The sequence below is a fragment of the Astyanax mexicanus genome, chromosome 19 (genome assembly GCF_023375975.1).
Source record: "Astyanax mexicanus isolate ESR-SI-001 chromosome 19, AstMex3_surface, whole genome shotgun sequence".
Classification (NCBI taxonomy): domain Eukaryota; kingdom Metazoa; phylum Chordata; class Actinopteri; order Characiformes; family Acestrorhamphidae; genus Astyanax; species Astyanax mexicanus.
The window spans coordinates 30143165-30163134 of NC_064426.1; the positions used below are offsets into that span (position 1 = coordinate 30143165).

Here is a 19970-nt window from a genome sequence, read left to right on the forward strand (position 1 = left end):
TTTAACTTTTTAGACTTTCAAAGGCTAATTTCTATGCACCTCTCTTTTCTGTAGTGACCACCAGCGCCTCAGCCGCCTCCCCCCAGCCCTTCCTGGTCTGGGCTGTTAGGCGAAACACATAAACGCTCTCGGCTTTGAGTCCGGTGGCCGTGTATTGACGAGCGCTGGGGCTGAGCACGTCCACGGTGGCCGAGTTGCTGTTGGAGGAGTTTCTCCTGTAGGTGATCTGATAAGCTGGAAGAGATAGCGCACATGCTCAGACAGACAATAACACAATAAATCATACGCTATCATACAATAAAGCCATCACGGATCCAAACGCACCCAGGATTATGCCGTTGGGCTGGGCCGGGGGCTGCCAGATGAGCCGGACCGAATTGGTTCTGACCTCAGGAAACAGGATTCCTACTGGGGGTCCGGGAACTGAAAGCAGTAATGAACACAGCGGCTCACTGAGCAAATCCACGACAGGTAGGACACAGTACGACACACAGCGGGTAAGAAGCAGGGTGCGATGATCTCATACCGTCATCCAGAGTGCGCTCCAGGATCGGGAATGAGCTGGGGGCGCCGTCTCCGATACGCGTGAAGGACAGAACCTGGATCTCGTACAGGACGTACTTATCCAGACCGGTCAGCTGAACACTGTGACTGGTGTTCCCCTCCACCGTCCAGAAATGCAAAACTGAGTCTGAGTCTTTCTCTCTGTACACCACCTGAGAGAGAGAGAGAGAGAGAGAGACAGAGAGAGATGCTATAAGAAAATCTCAAAAATGTTTCTATATTGTTATAGATTGTTCTCAGCCTCCAAATATTAGAAAAACAGATATGAAAAGCATATATTGCCTTATATCCCAGAATAAGTCCATTACGATCAGGTTCTGGCACCTCCCCCCAACGGACCAGGATGCTGCTGGAAGTTGTGGCAAAAGCAGAAACGTTGGCCGGACCACTGGAAGGCACTGCAACACAAATTCACATATGACACTTTAATAAATATCCACATTAACAATGTATCAAAACTCCATAACAACACTTTAACAGAAATGTATACTGAAATCTATATGAACAGAATGAAAAAATATTAACATTATTAATAACAGGTTAACAAAAATCCATAACAGTTACTCCATATTAAACATAAGACAATAACATTAAAATCCATATTAACTGTTTAACATGCCAAATTCAATCCAAATTCCTACAATTCATGAGAACAATGTAACAAAACCCATAAAAAAAAACTTTTTAGAATGAATTAAAAACATCCATATTACGATACATAACTCCATAATAGAATTTTGATTGATAAATAGAAACAACTATATTAAAAAAAAGTCTAGCAAAAAATAAAACATAAAAATTTATATTAAAATCAAGTTGATCAAAATCCATGATAACAGTTTAACCATATTAAAAATCTGTATTAAAATCCATGTTAATTGTTAGCCGTGACACTGTCAGCCTGCCTGCTCCATATTCTGCACTTGTTCCTAAAGACTACATTTTTCAGCATTCACCCACACTGGACTGATCATGTGATGGTACGATGTTCCTGCTCCCTGAGCTACTGATTGTTTCCACCTGTTCTTCACTGTATAGATACCCCTTAGTTTGCCTTGCTTTTTGCTGAGTATTTAAGCTAGTTTCCTTGCTTTTCTGTGATGCGTTTCTTTGTATTTGCCTTTTGTGTGACATTAATCCGTTAAAAAAATAATAATAAATTAACAGTGCACACAGTGGGATTCCAACATTTGTATTCTTTCCTTTTTGAATATAAACTTGCACACATTTGAAAAGAAACCTTAACATTAACCTTAACAATACCTTAACATTAGTGTAAATTCTCACCTGACTCTCTGGTTCTGGCATGGACCGGCTGGCTCCAGGGTCCGGACCCGATGCCGTTGATGGCCTGCACGCGGACCTCGTACTCCGTCCACTCCTCCAGGTCCTCTATAGTGAACTCTCTCTCCAGCCGGTCTGAGATAACGTGGTTCAGAACTCCTCCTTTAGATCCGACCCGAGAGTACTGCACCCGGTAGCCCACCAGCTCCGGATTACCGTTATACTCCCACTCAGGTAACGGCTGCAATACACACACACACACAAACACACTGCTGATATTCCTGATATTTTCAATGACAGTAAATGTAATTCATTATTACACTTTTAATTAAGCAATAATACACTCGTGCTATGGTTCATGCTATAACGTGTATTATTGGCACTGCTGTGCTGCGTTCATAGGCTGTGCCAATACTGCACATTATAGCACAAACCTCCCTTGAGTGTATTTTATTGCGATTATACTACAGTTTCATTATTGCTGTCTATTAAAATATTTTTAGTTAAAAAGAACAAGAAAATACAATCTGTTTGGTTATAAACACTCCGAAAGTTAAAATAATTCCATTGCTGCTCTGTTTGTAGCTGTGCTGTTTGGCTTGTAAGCACTGCATCGTTGCTAGGTTACCTGTATACAGCGGAGTAATACATGGAGAGCTTCGATTACAGTGCATTACCGGCTGATAACACCACTCAAAAGACACCTCTCAGCCAATAACTGTTGTATAATTTAAAATAATTACACATTTATGTAATCATTAAGGATGCACTGAATATTCAGCAATATTATGTAACACTTGACTATAAATGGGAAAAAAATACTCTTGTTCATCAGAATACGTGAAAAGACTTACTAATTCATACTGAACAAAGACACAACGTCAGGTTATTTTTACACTCTACTAACACAACTTAAACAAAAGTAAAGCGCTCAGAATTATTTATCACACTCTGTATTATTACCCTTTCCAGCTGTAACATTAGCTGAGCTAAATAAGCTGCACTGCTGAGGTATGTCTATGATAAAAATAGCACTGCTTATAAAAATTCATGATTAGAATAGCACTGCTGAGCGTTGTTTTCTCTGATTGATCATTAATAATTATTGGCGTCAATCGATTGAAATATGAAATCAGATTAATCACGACTGTGATTATTTGCGATTAATTGCGATTATATTAGTGGTGTCAATTTAAATACTTGTATATGTTTGAGGGGAGATAAAGCCAACATGGGCCGCTGGAATATAGAATAAGGAAATTGAATAAAATAAATATAGACTATAGATATTTATAGGTATCTAAAAGATACTACAAGCTTTATCAGACTGTGAAATACAGTATTTAACACAGACAGATTTGTTATAACAGGAATATTTTGGACGTCAGCCTACCACCCATCGCAGCCAGAGGCTGGTCTCGCTGGCCGTCCTCAGGGTGACGTTGGCGGGGGCGATGTCTGGGGGAGCCTGCAGGGTTTGGATCTTCCTGGAGGGCTGGCTGGAAGGACTGGTGCCCACTATGTTTACCTGCCGCATTCGGAACCTGCAAACAGGGATTTTAATTGGGATGTGAGCCAGTCTTCTTTTATGGGAGCCAACTACTGTATATGAGGACAATATTGCTGAAGTTGTGTAGACTTATATAAAGGTTTAAGTACTGATATTATATAAACATTGCAGTATAAACATGTGCAGATTGCTAATCTACATTAAAAAGACATATTAAAGTCTGTGTCATCATGCAGCATCTTAAAAACCCACTCCTAACCTGTAGAAATACATTTGCAGCTTCCTAGCAACACCTTAACAACCAACAGCTGTACCATAGAAACACCTTATTAATGACTTTACAACACCTGTGCAACTGTAGCAACAGCATTTTATACCACAGCAGCATTTTAACAATCACTTAGTAACACTTTAGCACCCATGTAGCAACCAACTACTTAACTGAGGCAACACTTTGCAACACCTAAGTAACAATGTAGCAATCTTAGTAATACCTAGCAACCCCTTAGCAATCAACAGCTGTACCATAGCAACACGTTGGCATGCGCGACTTAGCAACCACTTTGCAAGATCCAAGCAACCACCTAGCAACATGTTCGTAACCAACAACTAAACCACAGCAGCATCTTAGGCAACAGTGTAGGAACCCTTGAGCGACTCTATATATTAGCTATATTTAATAGCGACACCTTAGCAACCAACTGAAATACAAAAGCAACACCTTGACAACCACATAGCAACATCTTAGTAACCAATATATAATCCATAGCAGCATCTTGGCAATCACTTAGTAACACTGTAGCAACCACTTAGCAACCTCCTAGCAACACTGTATCCTAGCGAGACCTTTGCAACCAGTTGCAACCAGTTGCTATTAATATTTAATACATTTTTAATTACAGTGTAAAAGTTAAAAGACTATAAAACATCAGAAAGGATGTATTTGGTAATGATGATGTCAACATGACAACATCCTTATCCTGTGCAACAGATATACTGTAACTCTTGGTCTTCCTTATCTGGGGCAATCCTGATGAGAGCCAGTTTCATCATAATGTTTTTGATTGTCTTTGCAACTGCACTTGAGGATACTTTCAAACTTTTTTCTTAATCTTTTTAGATCGCCTGACCTTTATTTCTTTACTTAGTTGAGTAGTTTTTTTTGCCATAATACGGATTAAATCATTACTCAAATAGAGCTATTCACTGTATACCAACTCAGCTGATGCTCTCAAACACATTAAGAAGGCACGGAATTCAAGAAATGAACTCTTGACAAGTTCAGCACAGCTGTTAACTGAAAGCCAGACAGGTACTGTAAGATACAAATTGAGATGTAGACCAGTGTGAACCAGTATAACAAGCTGAAACACTGTAGCACAGCAAGATGCATCGTAAATGTATTTGCATTATTAAAATTAGCATAACGAGAGGAAGAGGATGTTCTACAAAATCAGTAGGCAGTCTCTGTCACGTGTTCCTGTGTCTCTGAGATGTTCCATCCTCTATTATAATAAATGGAGATGAAGATTTTGAAAGTGATGAAGAGAATCAGTATCAGTATCATCTCCTATTGTATTAAAATGTTGGACAGGTCACTGATTATTACAGTGTAATCAGGTGAAGCGAGGGCACTCAGGGAAGGGGGGGGGGGGGTCGTACACACTGTACCTGTAGAAGGTGTAGGGGTTGAGTCCCTCCACCACCAGAGAGCGAGCATCAGGCTCGTTAGACAGCTGATGAACCGTGACCCACTCCTCATTCTCCCCTATCACTCCGATCTGCTCAGACAGAGAGGAAATTCAGATTATTCAGAGAGATAATAGAGAGACGGCGCAGGGAGATGAGCGCCCAGGCCGTCTGCATTACCTGAGCCTCCACAGCCCAGCGGGAGATGGAGGTCTTGCCGTCATAGCCGGGTTTGAACTGCAGCGCCACTGATCGCGGGCCAATATTGGAGATGGCGATGTTGGTGGGAGGTCCTGGCATTTCTGCAGAAACAGGAACAGACATGGAGATGAGCTATCAACACTGTCTAGTGGGAAACACTGAGTCTCAAACAAATAAATAGATGCTACAGAAAAATATGACTGCTCACGCCAGTGTACCGGGCTCAAGTCACACTTCTGAAGGTACTGCACTCTATATATTTTATAAAAATGCATTACAGGGGGTGTACTTTGATGAATTCCACAAATACGGAGACTATGTTTACACTGCAGGTAAATCAGAATTGTTTAATAAACCATATCTGTTGAGGGGAGTTGGTTTGCCAGGTGTTGTGCCAAATTGTGTTGCCTTCCTGCCAGAAACCGACCCCCCTTAGTATCTGTATTTCCTTTCTTCATTTCATTACATTACATTTCATTACATTACATCACATTACATTACATTTGGCAGACGCTTTTGTCCAAAAAGTAATGGAAATTAAGGTAAAAACATCTTTAGATAGGGCCTAAGGGAGGTCGAAGGGAAATAATGGGATAGAGGAGTGAAGAATGGGAAGAAGGAAATGAGGTGACAAGTAGTTAGTGTGTTAGAGGTGTTAAGAGATTAAGTTAATAAATTTCAGTTAATAAATAAGGATTAATCTACAGTTACAGTAGATACAGTAACTATCAGTGTAGGAATCGGATTATGGCACAACAACAGTTCTTTTTCTTCTAGGCTGCTTCAGCATCCTGTATTTAGTCCGAGAGTCCTGACCATCTACAAAATGTGTTTTTAAATGGTTAAACAAACACAAAAAAAACCAAACTAAGGTTCATATGATCCAAATTGAGACCACCAAATTTAGGTCCAGAAGGAATAATTTTTATGTAACTAGTCAGAGAGTCCCACTCATCTAGAAAAGTCTTTTCAGACAGCAAACGAACCAAACTAAGGTTCATATTATCACTGCTTAATTTTTTGTGAATTTTTAATTTACTACACAATTTGAACAAACTCTCCCCTACACTGTGGCCAAATTTCTTGATGAACCAACCAATAGAAACACTTCAAAATGACCTGACATAAACTCTTTTTTACACTGACTTCCATTAAAAGATTACAAGATTTTTTTCTCTCTTCTGTAAAGTTGCTGTTTTGGAGAAAGTCCCAACCATTTAGAAAAGTGTTTCACACAGAAAACGAACCAAACTAAGGTTCATATTGTCTCTGTCCAATGAAAAAGAAGTATTTTTATTTTTGTCCATTTTTAGTTTACTACATAATTTGAACAGACAACCTTTCCTTTACACTGTGTGAAAATTTATTGATAAACAGACCAATAGAAATACTTTAAAATGACCTTAAATAAAGTCATTTTTACATTGACTTCCATTGAAAGATTAGAAGCTTTTTTCTCCCTCCTGTAAAGTTGCTGTTTTGGACAGCAACGATATGATCCAAAGCGAGACCACCAAATTTAGGTCCAGGAGGAAGCGATTTTACGTAGCTCCTATATCATGATATACCTCGTATCGCTAAATCCTCGCCAGAAGACAGCCCTTATATTATTAGCATATTGTCAGCATCATCAGTACTTCCACAAAACACAGACTGACTGTTTTTTTATTAAAGAGTCTCTGAAGAAGCTTTCAACTCAAGGAGCTGTCTGAGGGCCCGGACCCACGGAGCTGATGAGGAAGAACTAGCTGCCTCCTGTCAGCTCACCGTTACCTCGCATCTTCTTTGAAAATCTGCCCTCAGACACTCCGAAAAGACTAGCATCAGCTGACGGCTGACAGACCACTTAATGTTCCTGCGCAAAAGGGAACAGCGCTCCACGGCAGCAGCTGCAGTCGGTATTAAATACAAAGCAAACTAAGTTTGTGAAATGAAAGTGGAAGTAGTGTTAGATTGGCACTGGGTGAGTGTACAAAGTTAATGTAGATGAAATAGTGAAACAAAAATAACTCTTAAATATGTACAACTGTTTCCATAAATGCATGATTGGAATCTGGTAGAGACGTTACTGGGAAACCCTGCCTAAAAATGATGAGTTTATTTGATTTTACCAAATTAAATATAATTAAGAGGAGGATGGATGATCACAAGCCATCAAACCAAGCTGAACAGCTTGAATTTTTGCACCAGGAGTGCAGGCACAAAGTTATCTAAAAGCAGTGTGTAAGACTGGTGGAGGAGAACATGCCAAGATGCATGAAAACTGTGAATAAAAACCAGGGTTATTCCACTAAATATTGATTTCTGAACTCAAACTTAAAACTTTTTTGTTTGCATGATTTGAGGTCTGAAAGCTCTGCATCTTTTTTGTTATATCAGCCTTTTCTCATTTTCTGGTAATAAATGCTCTAAATGACAATATTTTTATTTGGAATTTGGGAGAAAGGTTGTGCGTAGTTTACTGAATAAAACAACAACGTTCATTTTATTCAAACATATACCTATAAAAAGCAAAATCAATCAGATAAACTGATTCAGAAACAGAACTCAGAGAAACAGGTCTCTTAATTTTTTTCCAGAGCTGTATGTCTGAGCTGTTAGTGTCCCTTGTATCACTACTAGGGGTGACCGACTGTCGTGTGCGATGGCTCCCTAGATCATCGCACCAGCAGTTGAGGCTTTTTTAAAAACATTTTTTTGGCTTCACAGCTAAAGCATGATAGAAGCACTTAACATGAAGCCTCTATACTCAACACTGACTATTGTCAGATTCCAAACAGAACCTACTGTACAGAGGCGTGCAGACATAGACATCAGGTGCTAGACATTACCACTAACTCTGCCCTTTATCAACCAAAGTGCCCTTTTTTAAATATTATTATTATAATTTTACTGAGGCCGGTTTGAAATGATCTTTTGAAAACCTGAGCGATTAAAAACGAGTGAAAACAGAATCCCCTGAAATCAGCTCGCACACACCCGACCTCTCTCTTCCTCTGTCACGTGACCCTGCGCGATCGCGTGCAAGGCACACTAGATGCGCTGCAGCAGCAGTTCAGTTCAGCGAGTCTTCAGCACAGTACGCACGGCAACAGATAGGCTTCTTCTCCCCCGTGTCCCACCAGCCAGGTAACATACACATCAAGTAAAATCCTACCGTTTGCCCTCTAAACCCAACCTGAAATCAGTTTGTTGTTCAGTAAAATGTTTCATACAGCACCAAACTACTAAGCATCTTTAGCCGACTGGTCACCAGATAAACTATCCGCTCTAGCCCAAATCAACGATAGATAACGTGAGGACGACCACATACAGCCCCGGTTCTGGACTGATTTGCTTGGGGGGGCAGTACAATTAAGTGGGCATGTTGATATTCATGTTGTAGTCATTTTTTTTTATTATAAAGTGTTCCACGTGTGCTAAAAAGTGCTCTTTTTCCCCCCTGAGCACTTGCCCCCCAAAATGTCTGTGCACGCCACTGCTACTGTAGATTCACCATGGTTGATGGACAGCTTAGATGTTTTGACCAATCCATACAGCTTCTCTTTGCTTTTCTTGTGCAATGATGCATCTCAACAGACTCTCCAACAGATTACCAGTCTGTTAATTGGACAAAATGTATTTAGGTGTATCGTAGAGGCATGTCTAGCAGTCAACAAACTCTCACCAAGAGGTACACTACCCAAAAGTAGCCTCTTTAAAGAGCCTTTTTATAGGAAAGCAAGGGAAGGACTTTTACACCCTCTTGTGGTGTAAAAATCCCAATATTTACCTGAGACACAACTGCATGCCGAGTTTTGCAGCAAACTTTCCAACAGAAAAGAAAAAAAAGAAAGCACTAAAACTTCACAACTTGCCCAGTGCTGTTACAGAGTCTATACTCTGTAAGATTAACTCTTGAGAGTGCTGTTTACTGGCTCTCTCTGCTCTCTCCTCGTGCACTGATTCACAGTTCTCTCACAGCCGGCCACCTCAACAAGCTCAATCGACCGAAATGCTGCTGACAAGGAGCGGCTAGAGCCGAAAACGCAGGACGCAGTTCCCAAACTGTGGTCCAAATGGTCAGCCACAGCACTCACCAACAGCCTGATGGCTTTAAATGGCCGACAGTCAGCTTAGAGTATTTGGCTCGGGCTCTTCTGGTTGGATTTTTACAAGTTGGAAAACATTGTGTACTACACGAGCCCACAGTCATCTATATTGTTCCCCTTTTACGTATGTGTTATAACTGATTATTAATGATTTTTGAGGCATTTACAACCTAATTAGTAACCATTAATAAACTAATCGTAAACCATTTATAAACCCCTTATAAAGTAGTCTTATTTTAAAGTGGTACCAGATTGATCACTGCTCTATATATACTGCCTCTATAATGTACTAAAATATGTTTTGCATTGCGAAAAATCTTTTCAGACCAATCCTGCAGGTCAATGCATTGTTTTTACAGGTCAATGCAGAGTCATGGGTCATGGTGAAAGTCATAGGACATGATGCTACATCAATCAAGTTCTAATCTTGTAGTTTTGTAGCTGTTTTCCCTAAAAAACAGAATTTAGTCCATTTTTCGTTCATGCAGTGTTTCCAATGATCTACTTTTAGGTGGTGCACCTCATGGTGAGAGATCAATGACTGCTATACATGCCTCTACAATGTGCTAGAAGACGTTTTGCCTTAAGACGTTTCTGCCAGACATCTTTTCAAACCTATCCTGCAGGTCAATGCAATGTTCTTGGAAGTCAATGCAGAGTCATGGGTCATGGTAAAAGCCATAGGACATGATGCTACATCAATCAGGTTCTAATCTTGTAGTTTTGTGACTGTTTTTCCTAAAAAACTAAACGGAATTTAGTCAGTTTTTCATTCATGCAATGTTTCCAATGATCTACTTTTAGGTAGTGCACCTCTTGGTGAGAGATTGTTGACTGCTAGACATGCCTCTACAAAGTACTAAAAACTCACATCTGCATTCTGCAGTAATCAGATTATTATTGTAGGAGATCATACATTATTCAGTTGCTGTTGAAGCCAGAACTGACCTGGAGGCACTCCAGAGGATATAGTGGATGAGGAGAGCTGGCCCTGACCCTTGGAGGTCATGCCGGCCACTTGGATGGTGTAGGTGGTGAGGGCGGTCAGGCCGGTGACGCGGTAGTCCTGCGTCAGGTTGGGCAGGTAGTGCGTGACTCGCGTGTTGGTGCGGTTAAACTCCTCCCAGGAGATGCGGTAGCCTGAAGTATGAGAGAACGGGGGGATGAAAACACATGGAATACACACATACATATATTTTCCCCAAAAGAGACAGCTAAAGATGCAGGGGTTCTGAGAGGTGTGTGTATGTGTGTGTGTGTGTGTGTGTTTGTATTGAAGTGTAGTATAGTCACCTGTGAGAAGACCATTCTTTTCATGCGGCTCTTTCCAGCTCACTTTGAGTGATGTGTCCAGGATCTCGGTGAAGCTCAGGTGGCCCACTGGCCCCGGGGCTGTGGACACACTCAGAATAGTCAGGACAAATGCAGGAGCAAATGCTCTGTTTTTTAGTGGTTCTCAATAAGGAGTGTAAGAAAATACTCATATTTGATTGTAGTATCGCAATCAAAAACAGGGTATCAATTTAACATACAAAGGGTTAACATTCAAATATTTGCTCATAGATTTTGGGTTATTTAGAAAGAAAGAAATGTCCTACTAGATCTGTCTTCAGATGCCAGTATTCTGATTGGATAAACAGAAAACTTTCCTTTTACTCAGATTTTTTGAATACAATGCTTCAGTGGTTTTTTTTATACTGTTAAAGTTTGTGTCTTAAATTTGATAAAAAAAAAATTGCAATATATTACCAGTCAAATGTGTACACACCTTAAATTCAGTGTTTTTCCATTATTCTAAAAGTCATCCAAACTATGAAGAAATATGGCAAGATGTTAAGGGTCTCATTCCATCGTTTTTAAATTCATTTTAAAATGTCTCTAGTGTGAATAAATGTCACGTGAGCCGTTTTTTTTTTTTTTTTGTGAAAAAAAAAGAAAGCGCTCAGGTGTTTCTATTTAGCCCTGCTTTAGTTCACTGAATTAGAGGTCTCTGAAAAAAGACAGGTTTTGGCTCTTGCTCATGATTTTTTTTTATACATGCAAATACTGTGTATCACTTCTGATTGGCTAACAGCACTGCAGCAGAGAACTGCCTACTGCCTACCTGCCTTCGACTCTACAGTTGATTTTACAGCTCTAAACTCAAAGGACAAAATGTTTTTTTTTTTAGAGATTTTTTAAACCTTAGTTATAAAGATACAGCAAAGAGTGCTAGGTAAAGTTAACCCCTAAACTTATAGGCCGAGAAACGGGCCCAAGAAATGTTATCAATGCCGCGGTGCGAGTGCAAAGAGAGACTGCCCGTCATGGCGCCACTACGATCAACTCATATTTCTGAGGATTTTCTTTTACTAGCTACTGCAGACAAGGGAGGCTGAGAAACAGTTTCATGTGCAGCATCATATACAACTCAGAGAGACCTATAGTATTTCACAAAGAACAAGAAAAAGTGGATTTTAAAGTAAAAATAACCGAATTAGATTAAGTCCAAAGTTCTGGCACTCACTGTCCTCGTGTGTGCGGACGCGCAGTGCAGGGCTGCGGGGTCCGTCCCCAGGTGTGGTGAAACACAGCACCGAGGTGAAGTACTCTGTGAACTTCTTCAGTCCACTGATGTATCCCACATGCACACTGTCCTGAAAGTTGGGCCTCACTGTCACCATGGCCGTGTCCTCCTCGTGACCCGGCTCCCAGGCCAGCAGCTGGAAGAGATAAGAAAAGGTCAGAAAAAACAACAAAAAAAATGATTCAATACAAACATATAATAACATACAGTACCAGTCAAAAGTTTGGAACCATCTCTTCTCATTCAGTGTGTTTTCTGTCTTTTTAGGATTTTTTTTTGACATTATAAATTTAATATTGAAGACTATATTAAAGCTGTACAGGAATGCATGTCGAATTATTATTTTTTTAAACTAAAAGTGTTAAACCACAATACAGTTCTGAAAAAAAAAAAAATAACAGACCGCTTCAGTTTCTGTATCAGTTTCTCTGATTTTGCTATTTATAGGTATATGTTTGAGTAAAATGAATGCTTTATTCTATAAACTACGAACAACATTTCTCCCAAATTACAAATATTTTTTTTTTTTTTAAAGATGCAGAGACTAATGCAAAAGAAACCAAGTTCATATTCATAAAGTTTTAAGAGTTCAGAAATCAATATTTGGTGGAATAACACTGGTGGTTTTTAATCACAGTTTTCATGCATCTTGGCATATTCTCCTCCACCAGTCTTACACACTGCTTTTGGATAACTTTATACCACTTTTGGTGCAAAAATTCAAGCAGTTCAGCTTGGTTTGATGGCTTGTGATCATTATATATATATATATATATATATATATATATATATATATATATATATATATATATATATATATATATATATATATATATCAATGTATTATATTCCAGAGTTTTTCAATTTGGTAAAATCAAACAAACTTATCACTTCTTTTCAGAATTGTATATTTAATGTTATGTGGATGGTCCCACCAACACACTAATGCTATTAAAAAGATTTTGTTTTCTTCTTACTTAGAAATACTACTTTTTTCTATTTAAAAGACAGAATCCCCTTTATAGTTTTTTTTTCTCTACTGCTGTAATCACCTTCTCCCCCTTACGTAAATAAAAGTTATTAACAAAAAATACATAAGATTAAAAGACAAAATAAGTGTTGCTTTAAGTGTGTGATGACTGTGTCTACACCATTATCCACCTTTTTTTTTTTAGCGCCACTGATGCTACCATAAGGAAAACTGAGGTGTTTAAAAACTCCAGCAGCACGGCTGCAGTGTCTGATTCACTTTACTAACACCTCAAACACCACCACCATTCCAACAATATCCCACCACTACAACAACAATAATATTATTAGCTGATCTGCGGTGGTCTTTATTATGTGGGGTTTTAAGTATTAAAGAACATAATAAAAAGAGGATTATAATAATAAATAAAATAAAATAAATACAAAGTACTCCTATATGCTAATTGGAGCTTAAAATATAAAATGATAAATGAACGAAAAGGATAACACTGGAACTAAAATCAGACCGAAAAGACAGATGTCCACTCTGAACACTAGAGAGCAGTAGGAAGGCGCTCACCTTGTAGCCCTGGTTGATGCCATTGATAAACTGTGGGCTCGGGGCGCTCCACGTGAAGCGAACTGTGGTGGAGTTGACAGCTTCGGCCTGCGCATTGCCCGGGGGGACCGTGGGCACTGTGAAGCATGACCCATTTAAAAGGACAGAGATGGATGAGAGAAGAAGCAGAGGTAAGTGAGTTTTAAAGAAGGACGAAAAAAAAAAAAAAACTTTTCTGACTAATGTTCAGCGGAGTGGATCAATAGTGTTTACAACAGTACAATGGAGATACCAGAATAGCCTATTCTGCAGTTTCACAAGCAGTACGTATAGAAGCGTCTTCCATAGTCCTCACCTCCCTGTAGGGTCCACTCTGTGACCTTCTGGCTGAAGACCCCCTGACCCGCGCCGTTGTAGGCGGCCACCTCGATCTCGTAATTGGTCCAGATGATCAGGTCTTCCAGTAGGAGGTTAGTCTGGTCTGGGTTGGTGATGTTTTTAATCTGGCAGTCCACTGGTAGACCTGAGAGACAGTACCTGAGATAACAAGGTAATCAGATACAGATAGTTAGAAATAATGAACTAGATTCATAACATTTCGAATTTCAAATTTTTTAATTTATTTGTCACATACATAGTAATACACAGGATGACCTGCAGTGAAATGCTTGGAACAACAGTCTGCTCACACAATATTACTAAGCTAAATTTTAAAACTTTTAAACTACACAATTTAAAGTGCAAAAATTCAAATGTGCAAAATATCTAGGTAGAAAGACAATATAAAACAGAATTTCCAATATAAAACCTGCAGTAAACAAAACACATTAACAACAAAGATAAACAAAAAAAGAGCGAGAGAGAGAGTGCAAGGCCAATTGTGCTCTCTCTCAAGGTTTTGCTACCCGATGGCAAGCTACATAAACAGGATTCGAACCGGCAATCTCCTGATCATAGTGGCGCACCGATCAATTGGACAAATCGCACAGCTTGATTTAAGGTATGTCAGTGTGTCTTTAGGATCAAGAGAAAGCAAAAAATACACCTTGCGCAGCTCGAAATGCTCATGTAAAATTCATGTACTAATCCTCATAATAAATCATGGGTGTGTCTTTTGGACATAACATGAAATTAACCAATCAGTGTGTCACTTGTCATTCCATTTAAGAGCCGGATGAGCTCTGGCTTTGGCGCGTTTGTATCTTAACAGCAGAGGATTCTGACCTGTGCATGCTCACGCTGTTAAGATAAGAGGACAGCAGTGTTATTTTATTCTTTATTCTGTTTATTGTAGAGTTAAAAGTCGGATTTGTTTTTTGCAGAGCATCCATGTATCTTACTAATTAATTGACGGTTAATTGTTGTCTAGGTTCATTTCAGTCAGTGGCGCACCTGTGTTTTCCACTGTCAAGATAGCAACACGCCAGAAATTGACCTGAACACACCTCACTTCCAGACCACCACACCCACCAGATTTATTTATATATATATATATATATATATATATATATTCCTAAACTCTATAAAGATGCTATTTTACCCGCGTGGGTGTTAGGTGTAAAAAAAAATAGACTGTTGACAAGGTGTAAGATAAGATAACAATGAGCATCGCAACACGCCTTGTGTACGATAGAACCCAGTGAGGCAAAATAACCATAAGGATGGTAAAAAAAAGCTTTAATAGCCTAAACAAAGCTGCATAATTATTATGTACACCTCACATAACCTTTTTTACTCTTTGTATCTATTTTCTCTCTGTAGTATACATTTTTCATTTTCCTCGTTTTCGAAACATCAGCTGCTTTTCGCTTGGTGTGAAGATCTCACAATGAATGGATCTATAGAAAAGACAGAAAATGACTAATAGATAAATAAATGATCTTGTTACGTTAACATGCATTTAAATCAGTGCGTTTTTACCCTTTCTCTCCACGCGTATTACATTTACATTAGCTTTTCAGAAACAAGGTGTTCTGTTTTGACAGCAGCGATACACACACTGTATAGTCCCAGGCTTTGTATAGAGCCTGTTGTGCTCCTCAGCCTTTGTGCGGTTTCTTTTGTCGAGGGTTTGATTATGCCGGTGTTTTGTAATATGTCAGAGTAGGCGCCTGTGATTTATCTGTTTTTCACTGGGCTGAGGATTTTCCTCTCCTTTCTTTGAATCTTCATCAGTTCTGAGAGCAGCCCGGCCATAAAACACACGGTCCCAGCACAGATCCATCCATCTGCCGCCCCTGTGTTTCAGCTGGGCGTGTGCAGCGGCAATGAACACGTCCGTTATGTCCAATTTATATACATGGTTAAGCCACAGGAGGACATTATAACTCTAACCGTATTCAAGTTCAATTTACAGCGCCGGACTCTTACGCCAAACCGCGTAAGAGTTAATTCAGCGCCGGTGAATTTACAGCGCTGCGCTCGGTGTCCTGTAGGGACTGCTGCTTGGCTGACTGTGCAGGTTTCAGTAATTAAAGCAGAATTGAAGCCCACCTGTCTAACCAGCTCTGCTCGGAGGAGTGTGTGTGTGTGTGATGAAGTGTGTATATGTGTATATGTGTGTGTGTGTGTGTGTGGTGGCTTACCTGATAATGTAGCCCTGCAGCGGGCCGTTCTGGTGGCTCTCTGGGGGAGGCTGCCACTGGATCATGATGGACTGGTTGGTGCGACCGCTGGCGATGACCGTCTGGGGAGGGGCGCTGGGCGGCTCCTCGGGCAACGTCAGTCTGAGAGGAACGGGGACAGATAGGAACAGGCCTCGTTAGGACTTGAACAATACTGATACTAAAGCAGCAGTCCATAACTTTTAGTCTTTTAAATTAAAATAATATTATTGAGTGCCAGGAAGAGGGCAAGATATTTGAATTTGATTTTGAACAATTGATCATTATTGTTATTTCTAATATATTTATTCTAAAAACAGAGAATGAGGAGTGGTCTGTTAGGTTTGTTTGTTTATTTGTTGGATGCGATTAATCTCTACATTTTATAAGTACCATATTTTTTTCAGGCTGTTTTTTTCAATAAACTATTGTCTATTTTCTGGTCTATTTTCATAAATAAGGCACACTGGATTTGGCAGACACTTTTGTCAAAAGTGACGTACAATAGTGAAGTACAAAAGTAATAGAAGTTAAAGATAAAACATCTTTATATAGGGTCTAAAGGAGGTCAAAGGGAAGTAACGGGATAGAGGAGTAGAGAAGGTGAAGATGGATGGTTGTTAGAGGTGTTAGGAGAGTAAGTGCTCTTTGAAGAGCTCTGTCTTCAGGAGTTTATTAAAGATAGTGAGAGATTCTCCTGATCTGGTAGTGGAAGGTAGTTTGTTCCACCATTGGGGAACTCTGTATGAGAACAGTCTGGATTGCTTTGTAAGAGCTTTGAATTTAATACAAGCAGCAACTGGTAGCCAATGGAGCTCAACGAGCAGTGGGGTGACATGTGCCTGTTTTGGCTGCGTTCTGAATAAGGCACATTAGGAGACACTATTAAGGATGTATACATCGAAGTGAGCAAGGGTGCCGCCATGTTTCCCTTCTTATTCAACAAGTCTTAACACTGGTAGACAAACAAAACTGCCTATCGAGTAGCGATTCGTCCCACACAGCTTGTTTTAATATGGTAAACACGCAGACTACAGTCCAATATATTCGCCTCTGAGAGGCGAAAGAGCTAGCAGCTAATGCTAATGCTGCTGCACCCAGCCTTAGTGCTGGAGAAACTTCACTGAAATGCACCCTTATAACTCTGTACTTTAGCAGAGTGGCTTTACTGCTCCTTAACTTCTAACTGGTAGATTTCATACATAAGGTGCATCATTGTAGCCTGAAAAATATGCTATGAACATGAATGAAAATTTGAGAGAATCCTCTACACGCTTTGTGCAATTACACATTCTTACCAGAGAGGTCCCCAAATCCCCAACTCCCTAAAACTTACAGAATGTTGCTTTAACTCTTTAACGAATCTTATGGATATTGTTTATTCATCTGTGTTTCTTTACCAATATTTTTACTCCTTTTACTCTGGTTTTATTGTATTGTTTAAAATATTTATTAGCTAAACAGTTAGCTAAGCACTTAGCTTTCATTTAAAAATTGGAGTCTGTGTGTAACAGGCTAATAAGTGGCAGACTAACAGACTAGCATAGCTTAGCAGTTTGAAACATAGTCAGCAACCATGTTGGCTGTTGGGTGTTGGCACATGTGCCTCAGGCACGAGTCCCATACTATACTCAGCAACCGGGGTACTGGGAAATGCGTCTTAGGCCGATTCCCATAATAAACTTTAGCAACCTGGTACATGCAGTATTAGGCCTCAATGTGAGCCAACCAAACCTTTGGCCCAAGTGATTTTCGATGCTAGCTATCTGTGATGCTAGCCCATGCCTTGTGTATGGCATTCTAGTGTAAATGCTAGTCAGACTTTCAATATCAGTAATGTGTTTTTAAGGATGTCCCATAATGCTTCAGATGAAGCATTATGGGATAAATGAAGCCATCAATAAATCTTCATCAATAAATGAAGATTTATTGATGGCTCTTCTTTTTTAGCAAAGGGATTTCTGAACATGTTTTCTTTATTTTCAGCATCCTGCCATGATGGTGTACTGTCGAGTTATGCTACCCATCCATACATGGTTCTCAAAGACACTGCGCATGTGCTAACCTTACATTTTTTTAATTATTTCTCATGTGTTTTATAATAATTCTGTTTTTCTAGTTTTTTTGTGTGTATTTAACAGCCTAAACCTAAATATACACAAAAGGGTAGCACGGTTTGACAGGTTAGCACAACTCGACAGAACAGCGGATCTCTCGAGACATGGACCCCTGTTCTAAACTATGCTTATCCTCAAAAAAAAAGAAAAATTGCACACAAGAGGAATCAAGTGACAGGAATGAAAGGTTGTGGGTAGATTTGACACAATAAGGCTAAAGCTATTAAGCCATATTGTGGGTCTCTGGAAACTGCAGTACTGTTCATGCCAATATTAAAAAAACATGCTGTTGGAGACAGTGAATAGAAAAACCCAACAAACCATCTTTGGTTCTGAGCTGGGTGAGGTTGAGGGTGACGGGGCTAAAGCTAGGAGAGAGAGGGGGCAGCCGAGGTGGGAGAAGAAGAAGGAAAGGAGAGAAGAGTTGAGAACAAAAGGGAGTTTGTGGGCAAGTTATCAAAAAAAAGTCGGGTTTGTTTTTTGCAGAGCATCCGTGTGTGACTCAATGATTAATGGCTGATTGTTGTCTAGGTTCATTTCAGTGAGTGACGCACCAGTGTTTTCCACTGCCAAGATAGCAACACACCAGAAATTTACCTAAACACATCTCACTTTCAGACCACCACACCCATCAGATTTATTTATAGATTTATTCCTAAACTCTGTAAAGACGCTATTTTACCAGCATGGGTGTTACGTGTGAAAATAGACTGTTGACGAGGTGTAAGATAACAGTGAGCATCACAACGTGCCTTGTGCAGTGTGTACGATAGAACCCAGTGAGGCAAAATAACCATAAGGATGGTAAAAAAGGCTTAATAGCCTAAACAAAGCTGCATAATTATTATGTATACCTCACACAACCTTTTTTTTACTCTTTGTATCAATTTTCTCTCTGTAATAAAACATGCTGTTGGCGGCAGTGGATAGAAGAACCCAACAAACCATCTTTGGTTCTGAGCTGGGTAGGGGTGAGGGTGAGGGGGCTACAGCTAGGAGAGAGAGGGGGCAGCCGAGGTGGGAGAAGAAGAAGGAAAGGAGAGAAGAGTTGAGAACAAAAGGGAGTTTGTGGGCAAGTTATCAAAGGACGTTTTATCGTTTCATGTGAAAGTCTCTTTGGAACCGAAACCAAAGTCTTCATCAGAGAAAGATAAACACTAGCACACAAGGCTTTGTGCTGTGCTATCTGTATGTGTGTCTGTGTGTGTGTGTGTGTCTGAGTGCGTGTGTGTGTGCGATTTAAACGGCCAGAGAAAAAGCAGAGAATAACGATTAGGGCCCTGTCTTCTTCTGCCGGTTCAGGCCGCCTGAGTCCACAGTAAAGGGCCGGGCTGAGCGAGGAAGACCCGGAGAGATGAGCGCTAGTCGAGCATGATGATGATCAAAGGCACCAACGGAGAAAAAAAGAAGAAGAAACGGGCTAATGCCGCGGAGCAGGCAAGCAGCCGGGCTCTCCTTAAATCAATTTAAGTTGACATCTTGATTTCTCCTGGGTGAGAGTGCAGTTCTGGGGCCGAGATAAAAACGCGGCGCTTAGGATCAAAGGCGGATGCTTCGGAAGCTCCGCGCTCTACGAGCTGTTATGTCACCCCCCCACGGACTCCGCGCTCGGAGAGAATAGCCTGTGATCTGAGGGAGAGTGTGAGTGTGCAGGTATTAGCGGCTAAAGGGTGAATATGTGTTTAACCTGATTGAGACATATGCACTGAATTAGATGGGTAACAGTCTACCGGTACATTATGTACATATAAATTGTATTTATATTTTAGGGGCCCTTTATGGGAACAGCTCTTGTTACTACTGCTGTGGTTCTCCTT

The 19970-nt window shown here is 40.0% G+C and overlaps 1 protein-coding gene across 1 annotated transcript in view; it reads right to left on the reverse strand.

Annotated features, from left to right (window-relative positions):
- Nucleotides 1–19970, reverse strand: part of sdk2a (sidekick cell adhesion molecule 2a) — a 277542-nt gene that overhangs the window by 42421 nt on the left and 215151 nt on the right. Inside the window, 14 exon segments of the mRNA XM_022673506.2 lie at nucleotides 40–234; nucleotides 325–423; nucleotides 527–716; nucleotides 847–962; nucleotides 1852–2089; nucleotides 3242–3392; nucleotides 5030–5139; nucleotides 5228–5349; nucleotides 10288–10479; nucleotides 10633–10731; nucleotides 11846–12041; nucleotides 13455–13570; nucleotides 13789–13970; nucleotides 16019–16159. Of these exon segments, the coding sequence (XP_022529227.2) occupies nucleotides 40–234; nucleotides 325–423; nucleotides 527–716; nucleotides 847–962; nucleotides 1852–2089; nucleotides 3242–3392; nucleotides 5030–5139; nucleotides 5228–5349; nucleotides 10288–10479; nucleotides 10633–10731; nucleotides 11846–12041; nucleotides 13455–13570; nucleotides 13789–13970; nucleotides 16019–16159 (2147 nt within the window).